Source organism: Anomaloglossus baeobatrachus, chromosome 2, assembly GCF_048569485.1.
Source record: "Anomaloglossus baeobatrachus isolate aAnoBae1 chromosome 2, aAnoBae1.hap1, whole genome shotgun sequence".
In the NCBI taxonomy this organism is placed as follows: Eukaryota; Metazoa; Chordata; class Amphibia; order Anura; family Aromobatidae; genus Anomaloglossus; species Anomaloglossus baeobatrachus.
In genome coordinates this window covers 193,561,358-193,578,853 of record NC_134354.1, presented here as the reverse complement: position 1 = coordinate 193,578,853, position 17,496 = coordinate 193,561,358, and the positions used below count along the sequence as shown (strand labels likewise).

Below are 17,496 nucleotides of genomic sequence, written 5' to 3'. Positions count from 1 at the left end.
ATCAGCCCCGAAGGAAAGCAACATCTCGCAGCGGTGGCCGATTCCTGGCCGCGCACCACAGGTGGTCCCCATTCCCATCCAACACCGCTCCTGGGAGAGGAAAAGTTGCAGGAAGGGTCTGCGGCGGAGGAGGCCGGAACCCCCGTCGCCACTGCAACCGGTGACACGTTTCCCAGGGACCCTTCACCCTCCTTCCATCCCCCTTTACACCGGACACTCATTCGTTTCTCCTTTACATGTAGCCAACAGGGCCACGGAGCCGGGTCAGGCCAGTCACAGCAAGCCCACAAAACCACTGGCCCAATTACGAGTAACCCCTGAGGCCCCGTGGGGCTCTCTCTCTATATATATATATATATATATATATATATATATATATTAATGAACAATATAGCCGCCCTTCTTTTCAAAAACAGACATAAGCTTTCCATCCGTGGAGTCTATCAGTTTCTTGATCTGCTGTTAATCAACTAAGCACACCCTCCCAATGTTTAGAAACGTGGACCGTTTTCCTTAGCCGTAAATCTACAATTTAAGAAGAGCCTCCAATATCTCAGTTGAGGTTAGGTCAGATGAGGAAGGGGCAATGTAATCATTCTTTCATCTTTCAACTTTTTTCCTATTTGTCATCTGTATGGAGTCTATGTGCAATCTGATTTTTTAGAGCAGCTTTAAAACAATTTACAACTCCATTTACAGTTTCCTATGTAACAAAATTGCAATGTATCTCTAAATATCGGATGCATATTATGGCATCTTTTTTTTGCACTCATAGAATTATGTCTTATCTGATTTTTGTAGGAAATCGAGCATAGTGTGATTTTTTCACACACGGTTTATGTCAGTGAAAAAAATGTGTCCTTTGCACTGCCCCATTAAATAACATTGGTACAAGTGCTGTTGTTTTTATTTTTTTTTGGTGGATAACACTCAGACAAAAATATAGTCGTGTGATCCTGACCTTATATAGAGGTTTAAAGCAACATTTGCTCCATCCAGACAATGTCTGTTTCAGGGAAGACCTTGTATATTTCAGCAAGACAATACTAAATCACATACAGCATCCATCACAACAGCATAACTTTGCAGAAGAAAAGTTTGGGTGATGAACTGGCTGCCTGTAGTCCAGACCTTTCGCCAATAAACACTTTTGGTGCTTTATGAAACAAAAAAAATCCAGCAATGCACACCCAGGACTTGTTGACCAACTAGAATTCTATATCAGACATCTTTTTTTTCAGAAGTCACAACTTTTTTTTAAATTATGCTTGCATAATATATCAAACATCATATGATTATAAGGAACTTTTGTAGATTGTTTTCAATGTCAATCTCAGCTTTACATATAATGTGACAATGAAAGCACATACCATTGTCTTGCAGTATCCAGAGCATATGGTGGTGTTGATGGCAATGCAATAGGCACATTCTTCCTTCTCCACATACATGATATATTCAGTCAGCATACACAGAGAGAAAGCATGCCCAAAGGCAATGCAAAAGAAAAGAGATGCCATGAAAATGGCCGCCATCCTATAAAAAGACATCAACACATTTTAAATTTAGGAATAAATCAGTTTCTCTATAAACTATAGAATCTAAAGTACCATTGTTTTTAAAGCATCATTTTGTCTTTCTTTTCCCTGTCCCTCCTCTTTCCCCTCCACAGTCCATTGAGTTTAATGAACAGAAACTGTCATGGTATGAGTGATAATATGTTTTTTATTAGGGACTAGCTGTACTACCCGGCTTTGCCCGGGTTAATAACTGTTGTTAACAAAATAGAATGTATTAACAAAAATTTATTCTGCACACAAAAACTACAAAACAAGTAGATAGAAATGTAATTATTAAAAGGCAAAAACTAAGCTAATAGAAGTATTTCGCAACATATATTTCAACACCACAGATATTCCACACAGATTTAACTAAATTGGCCAAGTAATGTGCTCTCTCTGTCTCTTTCCAGGTCTGTCTCTTTCCAGGTCTGTCTCTTTCCAGGTCTGTCTCTTTCCCTGTCTGCCTCTTTCCCCGTCTGTCTCTTTCCCTCTCTGTCTCTTTCTCCATCTGCCTGTCTCTGTCTGTCTCTTTTTTTGTCTGTCTCTATCTCTCTGTTTCTTTCCCCATCTGTCTCTTTCTACGTCTGTCTCTTTCCCAGGTCTGTCTTTTTCCCCGTCTGTCTCCCCGTCTCTTTGTCTGTGTCTTTTCCTGTCTGTCTCTTTCCCTGTTTGCCTGTCTCTGTCTGTCTCTTTCCTTGTCTGTCTCTATTTCTCTGTCTCTTTCCCCGTCTGTCTCTATCAAGGTCTGTGTCTTTCCCCATCTATCTTTGTCTGTCTCTCTGGTTGTCTCCTCCTTTCCTGTCTGCCTGTCTCTGTCCCTGTCTGCATGTCTGTCTGTCTCTTTCCCCATCTGTCTCTTTCCCCATCTGTCCCTTTCCAGATCTGTCTCTTTCCAGGTCTGTCTCTTTCCAGGTCTGTCTCTATCCAGGTCTGTCTCTTTCCAGGTCTGTCTCTGTCTGTCTCTTTCCCCATCTGTCCCTTTCCAGATCTGTCTCTTTCCAGGTCTGTCTCTTTCCAGGTCTGTCTCTTTCCAGGTCTGTCTCTGTCTGTCTCTTTCCCCGTCTGTCTCTGTCTGTCTGTTTCACCGTCTGTCTCTGTCTGTCTCTTTCACCGTTTGTCTCTGTCTGTCTCTTTCCCTGTCTGTCTCTATCGCTCTGTCTCTTTCCCTGTCTGTCTCTCTGTCTGTCTCTGTCTGTCTGTCTCTCTGTCTGTCTCTGTCTGTCTCTCTCTATCCGTCTCCTCACTGACATCTTATTACCTTACATATAAGCTTTTTATACCATGAATGTCTTTTGTTCCTATAGCAACCAATCACAGCTCCTACTAATAACCTGTAGTTCCAGGCTCCATTTACTTTAATGGAGCCATGTTTTTTGGAGAGTAACTGTAAAGCGCGGGGTTACATTTTCCTGTCAAAACATAGTCTACAACGTTCCCTGGGTCACATGAGGTGTCTGTGCAAAATGTCGTGATTGTAAATGCGACGGTGCGGATACACTTTTCGTTTCACTTTTTCCCCATTATGTAGATAGGGCCAAAATTGATTGGTAAATTGGAACGCGCGGGGTTAAAATTTCGCCTCACAATATAGCCTATGACGCTCTCGGGGTCCAGACGTGTGAGTATGCAAAATTTTGTGGCTGTAGCTGCGATGGTGCAGATGCCAATCCCGGACATACACACATACATACAGTGCCTACAAGTAGTATTCAACCCCCTGCAGATTTAGCAGGTTTACACATTCGGAATTAACTTAGCATTGTGACATTTGGACTGTAGATCAGCCTGGAAGTGTGAAATGCACTGCAGCAAAAAAGAATGTTATTTCTTTTTTTTATTTTTTTTTTAAATTGTGAAACGTTTATTCAGAGGGTCATTTATTATTCAACCCCTCAAACCACAAGAATTCTGTTTGGTTCCTCTAAAGTATTAAGAAGTATTTCAGGCACAAAGAACAATGAGCTTCACATGTTTGGATTAATTATCTCTTTTTCCAGCCTTTTCTGACTAATTAAGACCCTCCCCAAACTTGTGAACAGCACTCATACTTGGTCAACATGGGAAAGACAAAGGAGCATTCCAAGGCCATCAGAGACAAGATAGTGGAGGGTCACAAGGCTGGCAAGGGGTAAAAACCCTTTCCAAGGAGTTGGGCCTACCTGTCTCCACTGTTGGGAGCATCATCCGGAAGTGAAAGGCTTATGGAACTACTGTTAGCCTTCCACGGCCTGGACAGCCTTTGAAAGTTTCCACCCGTGCCGAGGCCAGGCTTGTCCGAAGAGTCAAGGCTCACCCAAGGACAACAAGGAAGGAGCTCCGGGAAGATCTCATGGCAGTGGGGACATTGGTTTCAGTTAATACCATAAGTAACGTACTCCACCGCAATGGTCTCCGTTCCAGACGAGCCCGTAAGGTACCTTTACTTTCAAAGCGTCATGTCAAGGCTTGTCTACAGTTTGCTCATGATCACTTGGAGGACTCTGAGACAGACTGGTTCAAGGTTCTCTGGTCTGATGAGACCAAGATTGAGATCTTTGGTGCCAACCACACGCGTGACGTTTGGAGACTGGATGGCACTGCATACGACCCCAAGAATACCATCCCTACAGTCAAGCATGGTGATGGCAGCATCATGCTGTGGGGCTGTTTCTCAGCCAAGGGGCCTGGCCATCTGGCCCGCATCCATGGGAAGATGGATAGCACGGCCTACCTGGAGATTTTGGCCAAGAATCTCCACTCCTCCATCAAGGATCTTAAGATGGGTCGTCATTTCATCTTCCAACAAGACAACGACCCAAAGCACACAGCCAAGAAAACCAAGGCCTTGTTCAAGAGGGAAAAAATCAAGGTGTTGCAGTGGCCTAGTCAGTCTCCTGACCTTAACCCAATTGAAAACTTGTGGAAGGAGTTCAAGATTAAAGTCCACATGAGATACCCAAAGAACCTAGATAACTTGGAGAAGATCTGCATGGAGGAGTGGGCCAAGATAACTCCAGAGACCTGTGCCGGCCTGATCAGGTCTTATAAAAGACGATTATTAGCTGTAATTGCAAACAAGGGTTATTCCACAAAATATTAAACCTAGGGGTTGAATAATAATTGACCCACACTTTTATGTTGAAAATTTATTAAAATATAACTGAGCAACATAACTTGTTGGTTTGTAAGATTTATGCATCTGTTAATAAATCCTGCACTTGTTTGAAGTTTGCAGGCTCTAACTTATTTGCATCTTATCAAACCTGCTAAATCTGCAGGGGGTTGAATACTACTTGTAGGCACTGTACATACATACACACATTCAGCTTTATATATTAGACTACCGGTAGCCGTAGTACCCGGGCGTTGCCCGGGATAATAACTGTCTCTCTGTCTCTCTCCTAGTCTCTGTCTGTGTGTCGCTGTCTGTCTGTCTGTCTCGCTGTCTGTCTCTTTCCTTGTCTGTCTGTTTCTATCTCTCTGTCTGTATTTGCATCAGTCTATCTGTCTCAATCTCTGTATCTGTCTGTCTCTTTGCCCATCTGTCTCTTTGTCCGTCTGTCTCTTTGCCCATCTGTCTCTTTCCCGCTCTGTCTCTTTCCTGCTCTGCCTCTTTCCCGCTCTGTCTCTTTCCCGCTCTGTCTCTTTGCCCATCTCTGTCCCTTTGCCCGTCTCTGTCTGTCTCTTTGCCCGTCTCTTTCTGTCTCTTTGCCCGTCTCTTTCAGTCTCTTTGCCCGTCTCTTCCTGTCTCTTTGCCCGTCTCTTTCTGTCTCGCTCTATCTGTCTCCCCACCGACATCTTTTTACCTCACACATAAGCTTCGTATGCTAACAGTTTATTTTGTTCCTATAGCAACCACTGACAGTTGCTATTTATAGTCTGCAGCTCCCAGCTCCATTCAGTTTAATGGCCGCAGGATTTTTGTAGAGTAACTGGAAAGCCCGGGGTTAAATTTTCCCGCCCAAACATAGTCTATGACGTTCCCTGAGTCACATGGAGTGTCTGTGCAAAATTTCGTGATTGTACATGCAACGGTACGAATTCCTTTAGCGGACATATACACACACACACACACACACACACTGAGCTTTATATATTAGATTTCATTGATTCTACCAGTGGATTGACAGTGAATAATCAGTCTTGAAAGCGAAAGACTTTTTTTGTAATAAAATATATTATAATTTTTTTTAAAATCTTTTCTTGTACTACTGACTCTATAAATCTTGCAAATAAGGAGAACAAAAAAGATAAGGCACAATAAATAATATTCAAAATTTTATTAGTATAGAAAAATACACAATATAAAACAGTCAATCAATCAAGAGGATTAGATGGTAAGGTTACAGATGGTGTGGACACACTGGAGAAATAAAATTAGAGACACAGTAGAGATATGAAATACACCCCCGCCACAACACATTTTCATTTTTTATATATGTAGCATGGATCAATATAAAGTAATCTTGTGTAAGTACAAAAGATCCATGCAAAAAAAGTAGTATGCTCGCCCCGAGATATAGAAGATGGATTAAATCAAGGGCAACTGGCTCAAAACAATTGTATAAAATAATATGATATTTCCCCATGGTGGGCAATGAGGGTAATTATAACTATAAATACACCTATTGGGCACACAGGATCAAAATGTAATATATAGCACAGATGTGTGAATATCTGTAAACAGGGAATACCCAAAGGGAAATGTCAGTTGTAAGGCGATTGCCGTAATAAAACAATATGTACGTCTTGCACGTAACAATAAAGGGTTGATTGAATATTTTATATTGTGTATTTTTCTATACTAATAAAATTTGTACTATTTTGAATATTATTTATTGTGCCTTATCTTCTTTGTTCTCCTTGTTTGCAACATGTTCCCATGAAGTTGGCACTATCCTGGGGGACACTATGTAGTTAATCCTTCGGTGTATTTATGATTTAGCCATGTATTTCTTGTTTATAATATGACTCTATAAATTTGTCATGTCTGATTGCAAAATATGTTACAGTTATCCAAGTTTGTAATCAAAATGCTGAAGTTTTGAAAAATTCTATATTTTTTTTATAATAATCATGGCCGATAAACACAAAAACACTTTTTGCATAAATACACTCAGTTTGGTTTGACTTCTCTTCAGAGAGTGTGGTCATACTACAGTTTTTTTTGCATTAAAATACATTAATACATTGATGCTTTGCAGAAAAAAACCCAATAAGGTGGAACTTGATCTTAACTTTGTTCTTACGGGGAGGTATACTGGGTGTTCCAAGTGCTGGATGTTAACACTAGTCATCATGGGGGATGTAGTCATCAGAAAATGGATACATCCACTCATGAAGTGTAGGGTCACAACAAACTATCATGCCTTGGGGACACACAATAAAAGCAGATAAATGACAGAAAATGTCAGACTGATGAAATAACATATTTAAGAACATTTAAGGATTGAAATAAAGATTTTTTTTGAGCAACAGAAAGGTATTGGTAAAATGCTTTAAAATACCAGGAAATCTGTCAAGGCATAACTGGAAAATATGAGGGTTCTTTAAATTGAAATTCTGTATCTGAGACCAAATTAACACTTGCCTATTGAATCAGTTATTTGTATAGTAAACTAAAAATATTAGTGGAAGGTTATTGAAGGTTGCTTCTGTACAAATGCATTATCAGACAATAAAATGACAGAAGGAAATTGCATGTGTTTTATTCTTTTAAAGAAAGTTTATAAAATATATTAGTTTTCTTTCTTTTTATTTACATCACTTTTTTTCAGCTATTGTTTTCAAAGATTTTTTTAGATATGTTGACTAGAGTTGAGCGAGTACCTAACTATTCGTACTTGCTGTACTCATAATTAGTATTATTATTATTATTTATTATTATAGCGCCATTTATTCCATGGCGCTTTACAAGTGAAAGAGGGTATACGTACAACAATCATTAACAGTACAAAACAGACTGGTATAGGAGGAGAGAGGACCCTGCCCACGAGGGCTCACAGTCTACAAGGAATGGGTGATGGTACAATAGGTGAGGACAGAGCTGGTTGCGCAGTGGTGTACTGGACTGAGGGTTATTGTAGGTTGTAGGCTTGTTGGAAGAGATGGGTCTTGAGGTTCCTCTTGAAGCTTTCCACGGTAGGGGAGAGTCTGATATGCTGAGGTACAGCGTTCCAGAGTATGGGGGAGGCACGGGAGAAATCTTGTACGCGATTGTGGGAAGAGGAGATATTACTTGCGTATTCGTTCCGAATAATATGTGCAATGCAAGTCAATGAGGAATACTTGCAATCTAACAAGTAAACTGAATTCCACACTATTCGCTACTCACTCGAAATTCGAGGGGTTGCTGATAAGTCTTTGGCTTTAACCAGAAAGAAACAAGATTGGATGATGAAACTTTACATTTAGTCCACATACTCTCCACTGATGTCAATGTACCGCCCCTATGCCAGCGGCCGAGCCGCTCGGATCCGGAGCCACGGTAGTTCGAGGGGTCTCCGGACCTGGGGGTTCGCGCGGACACTCGAATTCAAAAGAGGGGGGGATAGGTATGTACAGGGGATGTGTAAGTTCGTGACACTACCCACGGTGCGTGGTAATGTAAGTGACCACCGCTGCTGTTGGGGAGCCCGGTGGCGATGGTGTAGCAGCAGAATGTTTAACTGCTCCATGGTGATGTGGCTGGGTCTGGTCTGGCCGGTGTCTGGGTGACCGCTGCCGTGACTGGAATGAGGGTTGTGGTCTGGATCTCTGCAGCTGGAGCTTCTTGTAGGTGCGCTGAAGGTTCCGCTGCCTGAGTTAGTGTGGGTAGCTTGATGTAAAAAGTCAGCTCGGGCACTCAAATAAGTGAAAAAACGAGAGTGTTGATGCTTATCAATGCCAATTTTTATTCATGCAAAGGTTTGTGCTATGACGTTTCGGCCATACAATTTTGGCCTTTATCAAATAAATGTACACAAGAAACGTATATGAGGTTAGACTGGTGAAACTAAGTTCACATATGTTGCTCAGTGGTACCTTAGTGATCAACCTTTGCTATTATCTATGTGATATGTCTCTTGGAGACCCAAATGTTCACTAGCAAGCTGTGGTATATGGTCCGCTATAACGCTTAATCACCGTCTTTTAACCTCTCAAGGTGCTCATATTGGTGTTGTTGCTGCACTATGGGACCAAGTTCCACTGTGTGTGTTGAAATTTAGTCCTTGGTATACTTTTAGGGATCCTTTAGGGAATATCTCCTTGTGTATCTGGATAGGTCAGATGCAGTGGTGGTTCAGTGGAATTACACTGTCAGTAATCCTGTAGGTCCTGTATCTACAGCCCCCCTGTGAGGATCTGAGTACGCAATTGCAGTGGTGATTCCGTGGGGAAGAAAGCTGCGTGATACAGATACACAAGGAGATATTCCCTAAAGGATCCCTAAAAGTATACCAAGGACTAAATTTCAACACACACAGTGGAACTTGGTCCCATAGTGCAGCAACAACACCAATATGAGCACCTTGAGAGGTTAAAAGACGGTGATTAAGCGTTATAGCGGACCATATACCACAGCTTGCTAGTGAACATTTGGGTCTCCAAGAGACATATCACATAGATAATAGCAAAGGTTGATCACTAAGGTACCACTGAGCAACATATGTGAACTTAGTTTCACCAGTCTAACCTCATATACGTTTCTTGTGTACATTTATTTGATAAAGGCCAAAATTGTATGGCCGAAACGTCATAGCACAAACCTTTGCATGAATAAAAATTGGCATTGATAAGCATCAACACTCTCGTTTTTTCACTTATTTGAGTGCCCGAGCTGACTTTTTACATCATTGACTTTTTCTCGGCGGCACCTAACTTATTTATTGTGAGCCAGATTCTATGCTATATATTAGTGTGGGTAGCTTGACATCCGCCGAGGATGGGGTAGTTGATGGTGGAGCTCTCACCGTGAGCGGGGACGGTCCGGATCCCTCAGCCGCTGTGGCCGGATTTGAGCAATCAATAGGGACTGGGTAACCGCTTACCCTCTCTTCACGTGGGATTTCAATCTCACGGGCTCGCACCGCCACCGCCAGGCTCCTCATCTCTTCCCTCCAGTGATTCAGAATGAACAGGAACTGCGTCCACATTCTCCTGCACAGATGTCATGGTCCCAGGGACAGCACGTTCTGGGGACCAGTCTCGCTCCTCCATCTTGCCACTGCGTCTTCTAGGAAGGTTGTCGCAGAGTCCTGGTGCCCCTGCTCCACTTCTGCTAGTAACACATTCTGGCCCGCCCTCTCGGTCTTTTCGCAGCACTCTCTCGCCAACCGTGGCCCTCTGGGAACTTCCGGTTCCGGCCTCACAAGGAAGACGAAGGGCGGGGCTTAGGCTTCGGGCACTTTCTCGATGAAGACAGCGTTTTGGCGCGAAAAGATGGCGGACAATGGTGGAATTGGCAGGAAAAGGACTCTGAACCTGCAGTCTTTGGCTTTGAAGGCACATGTCACCCAGGTAAGTGGGTCCTGCTCATATCCTGTTCATGACACCAGGATTTTCGAGGTGTACTGCCCCCGTGCCAGTGGCTGAGACGCTCGGATCCGGAGCCGCGGTGGCTCGAGGGGTCTCCGGACCCAGGGGTTCGTGCGGACACTCAAATTCAAAAGAGGGGGGATAGGTATGTACAGGGGATATGTACGTTTGTGACGCCACTCATGGTGCGTGGTATTGTAGGAGACCACCGCTGCTGTTGGGGAGCCCAGAGGCTATGGTGTAGCAGTAGTATGTTTAACCTCTCCGTGGGTAGGGGGTTTGTGCCCCGGGGCCCGTTGGGTGATGACTGGGGTGCCATTGGGTAGAGGAAAAGGGGCTTTTCAGTGTACTCACTCAGTCCAAGAATAACAACTCCGACAGCTTGTAAACCAGAATTCTGAGCACCGCTGCAGCATGGAGGGAGCGTGTGTGGATCCGTGCCCTTGGTGTTGCTGTTAGCCTGAGGCCTTTTCCGTGGCACCTTCTCACTAGTTGGACTCTCAAGCTTGAAACTTTTTGGGTCCCACTCACCCATATGGATAATGAAGTGAGCTTGCTCTCATGGTTCACGCGTAGAATTTGTTTGGACTGTAATTTGGGAAGTCATATCCCATCAGTGCGCTAGTACCCCGATTTTGGAGCGGGTTGGGGATGAATCTTGAAGTCTTCACCCCCGTCGTGTAAATTACAGGGACGCTTGAAGCTACTTCCTGACCTAGGGTCCACGTACCCTGTCGTGCCCTGGCCCCTACCCGGTGATGGCTCAATGTCGCCGCTGCCCTCCTCGGCAGTCCGTGCCCCTTGATGCAATCCCCTGCAACCGGGGTTCCAGCTCCTACCAGGCCCAGACCAACGTCTGCCACCTAGTAAACTTCAGGAGCCTTGCTCCAGACCGGTGACCTCTCCCTCTGGGAGAGTCACCTTCCACTTCCTAGTCCTTTCACTCCTGTTTCTTCTTTTTTCTTGTCATTTTCTCACTTTTCCCTACCAACCCCCATGTGGGCGGCCCTATTCCCTTCAGGCCCCCCAATGGTGTGTCTGGTGGGTTCGGTGCAAAGTGTTCCTAGGATTTTGACTGGCTAAGCTGTTAGCAACACCAATGGACCAGGATCCGTAACCAAGGAGGAGTGGATACTGTGCAGAAGGGCACAATACCCTGTGATGACCTGATAGGCCAGCGCATCACATCAACCCACTTCTTACATCGGCATTCCCAGTTCTGTAAGCCTAGCAAAAAGAAGGATTTCGGTTGTGCCTCAAACCAGGCATCCGTAGCAGCCATGGCATCAGAAATGGTGTGAAATGTGGTACCCTTGAGGTGTTTCTTCAGGTTTGGAAACAGATGATAGTTGGAAGGAGCTAGATCTGGTGAATAAGATGGGTGGTCAACCAGTTGGAAGCCCAGCTCTGCCAGTTTTGCCATGGTTGCTTGTGCAGTGTGAGCGGAGGCTTCGTCTTGCAGGAACAAGATTCCTTTGGACAGCTTGCTGTGCCTTTTGGCCTTCAGAGCTGCATTCAATTGGTCCAAAAGTTCAATATAATAACTTGCATTGATGGTGGAACCTTTTTGAAGGTAGTCCACTAGCAGCACGCCCTCCTTATCCTAGAACACAGATGCCATCACCTTAATGGCTGATTTTCACAACCTGAACTTTTTTGGAAGAGGAGAACCACTGTGTCTCCACTCTTTTGATTGCTCTTTGTTTTTAGAGTCATACAAATAAATCCAGGTCTCATCCATAGTGACCAGTCGATCCACGAAGTTCTTATCAGTCGAGAAACGCTGACAAATCGATCGGGAAATTTTCACTCGCATGCTTCTCTGATCTGTTGTCAAACATTTGGGGACCCACTTTGCAGATAGCTTCCTCATGTCCAAATGTTCATAGATAATGACACAAACACGTTCACGGGAAATCCCCATGATGTTTGCTATTGCTTTAGCTAAAATTCATTGATTCTCCAGTATGAGGTTGTGCACAGCATCGACAATCTCCGAAACAACAACCACTCTCGGTTGTCCAGGATGTTCCTCATCATTCATGTTAAAATGGCCCGTTTTCAATTTGGCAACCCAGTTCTTAACTGTGGAATATGAAGGGCACTGATCCCCCAATGTCTGCGACACATCACCATGAATATCCTTTGCGGACTTTCCTTGCAGAAACAAGAATTTTTTCACTCCTCTGCTCTCGGTTGCTGTGAATATCGCATTAGACTGCACCAGTTTTTTTTCTGCATGCGTAGAACACTGTTGCCATAAGCAACAAACACAAAATTTAGAAAAGATATATTAGACACATTAGGCTTTCATGTGATGTAACATTCTTTACCATGGAATCAAAATGAGATCACAAAGCTAAAGACGTATAAGCAGGCCCTGGTATAATTTAATTTTGAAGATACTGTCTTCCATGGGGGAACAAAAGTCTGACATAGTGTAGAAATTGGGGAAAAAGTGTAGAATGTGCTCTGGGAGTGATCAGCTATAGGTGACTGTGTATTATTTACTGCAGAGTGTAGTCATAACAGAAGTGATTTCGGTCAGCACCAGATGAAAAGCAAGGATGAAATGAAGAATTTCATCTAGAGACGTCTCTGGTATTGAACATACACACGCACACGCGCACACACACACACACACACACACACACTATACAAAGCTCCTGTGTATAATGTCACTATTTATTCATGATCTTTATTGAAGTGTTCGGTTAAATGTGATCTGGTCATGGGGTGTTGGTATTTGACTCTTGTATGTTGTTGCATTTCGTCACCGTGTGGTGGTAATATGTGATCCTGTCACGGCATGATAGTATTTCTTTCTTGTATGTGGTATTATTTGGTCACTGTTGTCTGCTCACAGTGTGGCGGTATTTTTCCCTTGTATGTTGTTGTATTTGGTCACTGTGGTGGTATTACGTTGTCTGGTCACGGTATGGTGGTATTTCTTTCTCATATGTGGTATTATTTGGTCACTGTTGTCTGGTCACGGTGGGGTAGTATTTCTCCCTTGTATGTTGTTGTATTTTGTCACTGTGGTGGTAATACCTGGTCTGGTCACGGTGTGGTGGTATTTCTCCCTTATATGTGGTATTATTTGTTCACCATGTTATATGGTCATAGTGTTGCAGTATTTCTCCCTTGTATGTGGTATTATCCAGTCACTATGTGGTCTGGTCACAGTGTGGTGGTATTTCTCCCTTGTATGTGGTATTATTGGTCTCGGCATAGTGGATTGTGTTGTGTATGGAGGTAACTTTTTCTTTCTGATATCAATATGGGGAAGATTCTTTATTTCCAATAGAGATTAAATGCTTGAATGTTTAACCCCTCCATGTCCTGTGATTATTACACTGCAGCAAATATGCACTTACAGAGGTTCTCTGCTGAAAACAAGTAATCACCTTTTCTAAAGCTATGTGTGCATGTTGCATATTTGGTCAGTATTTAACATTTGTAGCCAAAAACAGGAGTGGCAAAATCAGAGGAAAAGTATAATAGAAACACGGGCACCACTTCTGCATTTTTTACCCGCTCCTGGTTTAGCCTTACAAATACTGACAAGTAACAAACAGTAACAGTAACAACTGTCAGTAACAAACTGACCAAATACTGAAAGTGTGAACATGACCTAAGGATAAGTGATAACGTATTCATCAGTGAGAGTCCGATTGCTGAGACCTGTAGTGATTGGCAAAATGTACAACTTTTATCCCCATTACACCGGGCTGATGTACGACTTGACCCCTGATCCATTCATTCCCTCAGTGGCTGCAAGCGCTGTTCTTGGCTTTTTCTGACCACCCCCTAAGGATGAATGGAGCTGCGGTCACACATACCACCTGTTACATTGGGGATAAAAGTGTCCTGTCAGGGATAAAAGTTCCTCATTCTTCCGATCAGTGCGGTTTCCATAAGTTATCACCTACCTAACTGTGGATCGGTGATAATTTTTTTTCATCAAAGAACCCCTTTACTACAAACTACTGTAATTGTACATCCCAGTTATGGTGCGCACAGTAGATGTGCCGGAGCCGCCTATGTTTTACAGTCGATGTGCCACTATAATGGGGATAATGGCTAATAATTATTTGCATATAGCTGTAGGGTGGGCCCCTGGAGTCAATTCCCCTGGTGGGCCCCAAACACCCCAGTCTGACCCTGTTTGCACTCAAAATCTCATGATACATGGCTCCATTCATGTACACAGATCAGTCATCCTGGTCCCTTTGCAGAGAAGCAGCCCCAAAGCATCATATTGCCACTCCCATGCTTCACAGTAGGTATGGTGTTCTTTGGATGCAACTCAGCATTCTGTGTTTCTACGATATAGTTCTACTTTTGTTTCATCAGACCATATGACATTCTCCCAATAGTCTTCTGGATAATCCAAATGCTCTCTAGAAAACTTCACATGGGCCCGGACATGCACTAGCTTACGCAGGGGAACATGTCTGACACAGCAGGGTCTGAGTCCCTGGCGGTGTAGTGTGTTACTGATGGTAGCCTTTGTTACAGTGGTCAAAGCTCTATGCAGGTCATTCACTATGTCCCCCGTGTGGTTCTGGGATTTTTGCTCACGTTTTTGTGATCATTTTGACCACACGGGGTTAGATCTTGCGTGGAGCCCCAGATCGAGGGAGATCATCAGTGGTCTTGTATGTCTTCCATTTTTTTTTATTATTGCTCCCACAGTCGATTTCATCACACCAAGCTGCTTGTCTATTGCAGATTCAGTCTTCCCAGCCTGGTGCAGGGCTACAATTTTGTTTCTGGTGATCTTCAACAGCTCTTTGGTCTTCATCATAGTGGAGTTTGAAGTGTGACTGTTTCAGGTTGTGGACAGGTGTCTTTTATACTGATAAGAAGTTCAAACAGGTGCCATTACTACATGTAATGAGTGGAAGATAGAGGAGCCTTAAAAGAAGAAGTTACAGGTATGTGAGAGCAGGAAATCTTGCATGTTTTTAGATGACTAAATACTTATTTTCCACCATAATTTGCAAAAAAAATCTTGCGAAATCAGACAAGGTGATTTTCTCTATTTGTTTTCTCATTTTGTTTTTCATAGTTGTGGTCTACCTATGATATCAATTACAGGCCTCTCTCATCTTTTTAAGTGGGAAAACTTGCACAATTGGTGGCTGATTAAATACTTTTTTCCCCTCTGAATGTTTAGGTCCCTTAACACTAGAACTACTGGACTTGTGACACCTATATAGAAATACATGGTGCAAAGTAGTCAAAATGACTACCTCAGTAGTTCTAGTGTTAAACCTATATGCGGGTTGGCATTCATGGTCAAGTTCAGGGCTAAAGAGAACAAGCATCAGGATTTTCATATATAACCTAAAACCAGTGCCATACTGGCACTATCAGGCTGATTCTCTACATACCTTTAGTGGTCAGCTCAGATGTTTAAGTTTTGAAATCCAAAAAAGTAAAGTTTATAAAATCAGCAGCTTCTTGAGTCACAGCAGGTGAGGATCAGATAATATCTGGGGGAATTCATAATTATCCCCTCCCCCTGTTAGAATTAGCATAAGTATTATACAATTGATTTACTTTGACTTGCAGGACTTGTGGTGAGGTCATACCCATGTGACTAGAAAAGGCAGGGCCTCAACCAACAAAACTGATACCAGGAAGCAGCATTTTTCTTTTGGCTGAGGCCCCACCCCTTCTGGTCACATGGTTATGACTTCACCACAGGTCCTGCAAGTCAAAGTGAATTGTTTGTATAATACTTATGCTAATTCTAACAGGGGGAGGGGATATCTATGAATTCTCTCCCAGATATTATCTAATCCTCAGCTGCTGTCACTCAAGAAGGTGATGATTTTATAAACTTTGCTTTCTTGGATTTCAAAATCTATATATCCAAGCTGACAGCTAAAGGTATGTAGAGAATCAGCCTGATAGTGCCAGAATAGTACTGGCTTTAGGTTATGTACGAAAATCCTGGTGATCGGTTCCCTTTAAGTTCGGCTGCCGAACCTGATTTTTTTTTTCAGTTCATCTTGGTTCAGCAATCCCGAACATCCACGAGTTCATTCATCACTAGTCACGATTTTGCCTCTGGAAAATATCTATGGAGTCAAATGCAGTGAATGTTGGAGATTTAAAAATTGCAAATAATGCCCATTGCATTGATTGTTCTATACATTGTGTCCAGCTCGAGTTGGCGACACAAACCCCATAAATTAAGCAGGCTTTCCTAACTACAACAATGCCAAACATGTGGACGCTAACTGTGGTGTAGACACATTATGGTGCTCAGAAGGGAGGGGGACATTTGGATTTGGGAGTGCAGATTTCACTGGATTTTTTGTGGGGGGGAGCCATAGAGCTTTTTCAGAGACTTTGTGCTACCAGTAATGTGAAACCCTGCTATATTTAAGTTAACAAATGATGGAGCTAAGTTGGGACCTGTTTTTTGTTGGTTGAGTTGAATGCTATTTTGTGGCAAGTTTGGGTACAAAACATTTTGGATCAATTCACATTTATCCTGTGCTCTATACTGAGCACGTACATTAGGATTTCCATTTACATCTCTGAAATACGTGATTCAGGTGAAATCACCAACGGATTCATTCACCATAATAACTCAGACTCCTTTGCACCTTTGTTCAGTGATGTCCTTCTTTTTAAAGGTGCACAAAACTGTTGCTGACCGCAATTTTGTGTACGTCTAACACAACGTGTAAAAAGTGGACACAGCCAGACCTCAGTCCAAACTGGAATTCAAATTGACTCCATCATAAAACTAAGGCAAATCTGCAGATAAAAAACGCAGCAAAACATACCAAAAAGCCTTGTGTGAACATACACTTATATTGTTTTTTCATGTGTTGCCACGTTTACACAATAAAAATTATTTTATAGAAAAAATTGTTGTTTTTACATTTCATGTGTTCTTGCAGCTATAGCTTTATAATATTTTTGCTGACGGAGCTGTGTTGTATCTTTTTTTTGTTAGACAAGATGATGTTTTCAGCTATGCCATTTTTATTTACATATGACTTTTTGATCATGTTTTATTCCACATTTTTTTCAGCTCTATCATCAAAAGACATAATTTTTGCTACACTTTTACTTATTATTTTTACTGAATAGGTAACTAGTAGTGATGAGCGAGTACTAAAAAGCTCGGGTGCTCGAGGCTCGGGACGAGCATCCCAAGATACTCGTGTACTCGGCCCGAGCACCGAGCCCAATGTTATCCTATGGGAGACCCGAGTATTTTTGTGAAATGACCCCCGGCAGCATGTAGAAACCCTAAAAATGTCACAAAAGTCTCAGAAGAGTGCTCAAATGACATGGCAACAGCATGGGGAAGACCCCTTGAAGCATTTTTCACTCAAAAGTCACAGCTGTGAACAATTTTGTCCGCGTTTTACGCCATTATTACGGACTCACCAGAAAACCTTCAAAAATG

General features: G+C 42.7%; 1 protein-coding gene across 1 annotated transcript in view; it reads right to left on the bottom strand.

Moving 5' to 3' along the window:
- Positions 1-17,496, bottom strand: part of TSHB (thyroid stimulating hormone subunit beta) — an 83,202-nt gene that overhangs the window by 24,205 nt on the left and 41,501 nt on the right. The window contains exon 2 of the mRNA XM_075333589.1: positions 1,371-1,533. Coding sequence (XP_075189704.1) covers positions 1,371-1,532 — 162 coding nt within the window. The 5' untranslated portion in view covers position 1,533. The remainder of the gene's footprint in view (positions 1-1,370; positions 1,534-17,496) is intronic.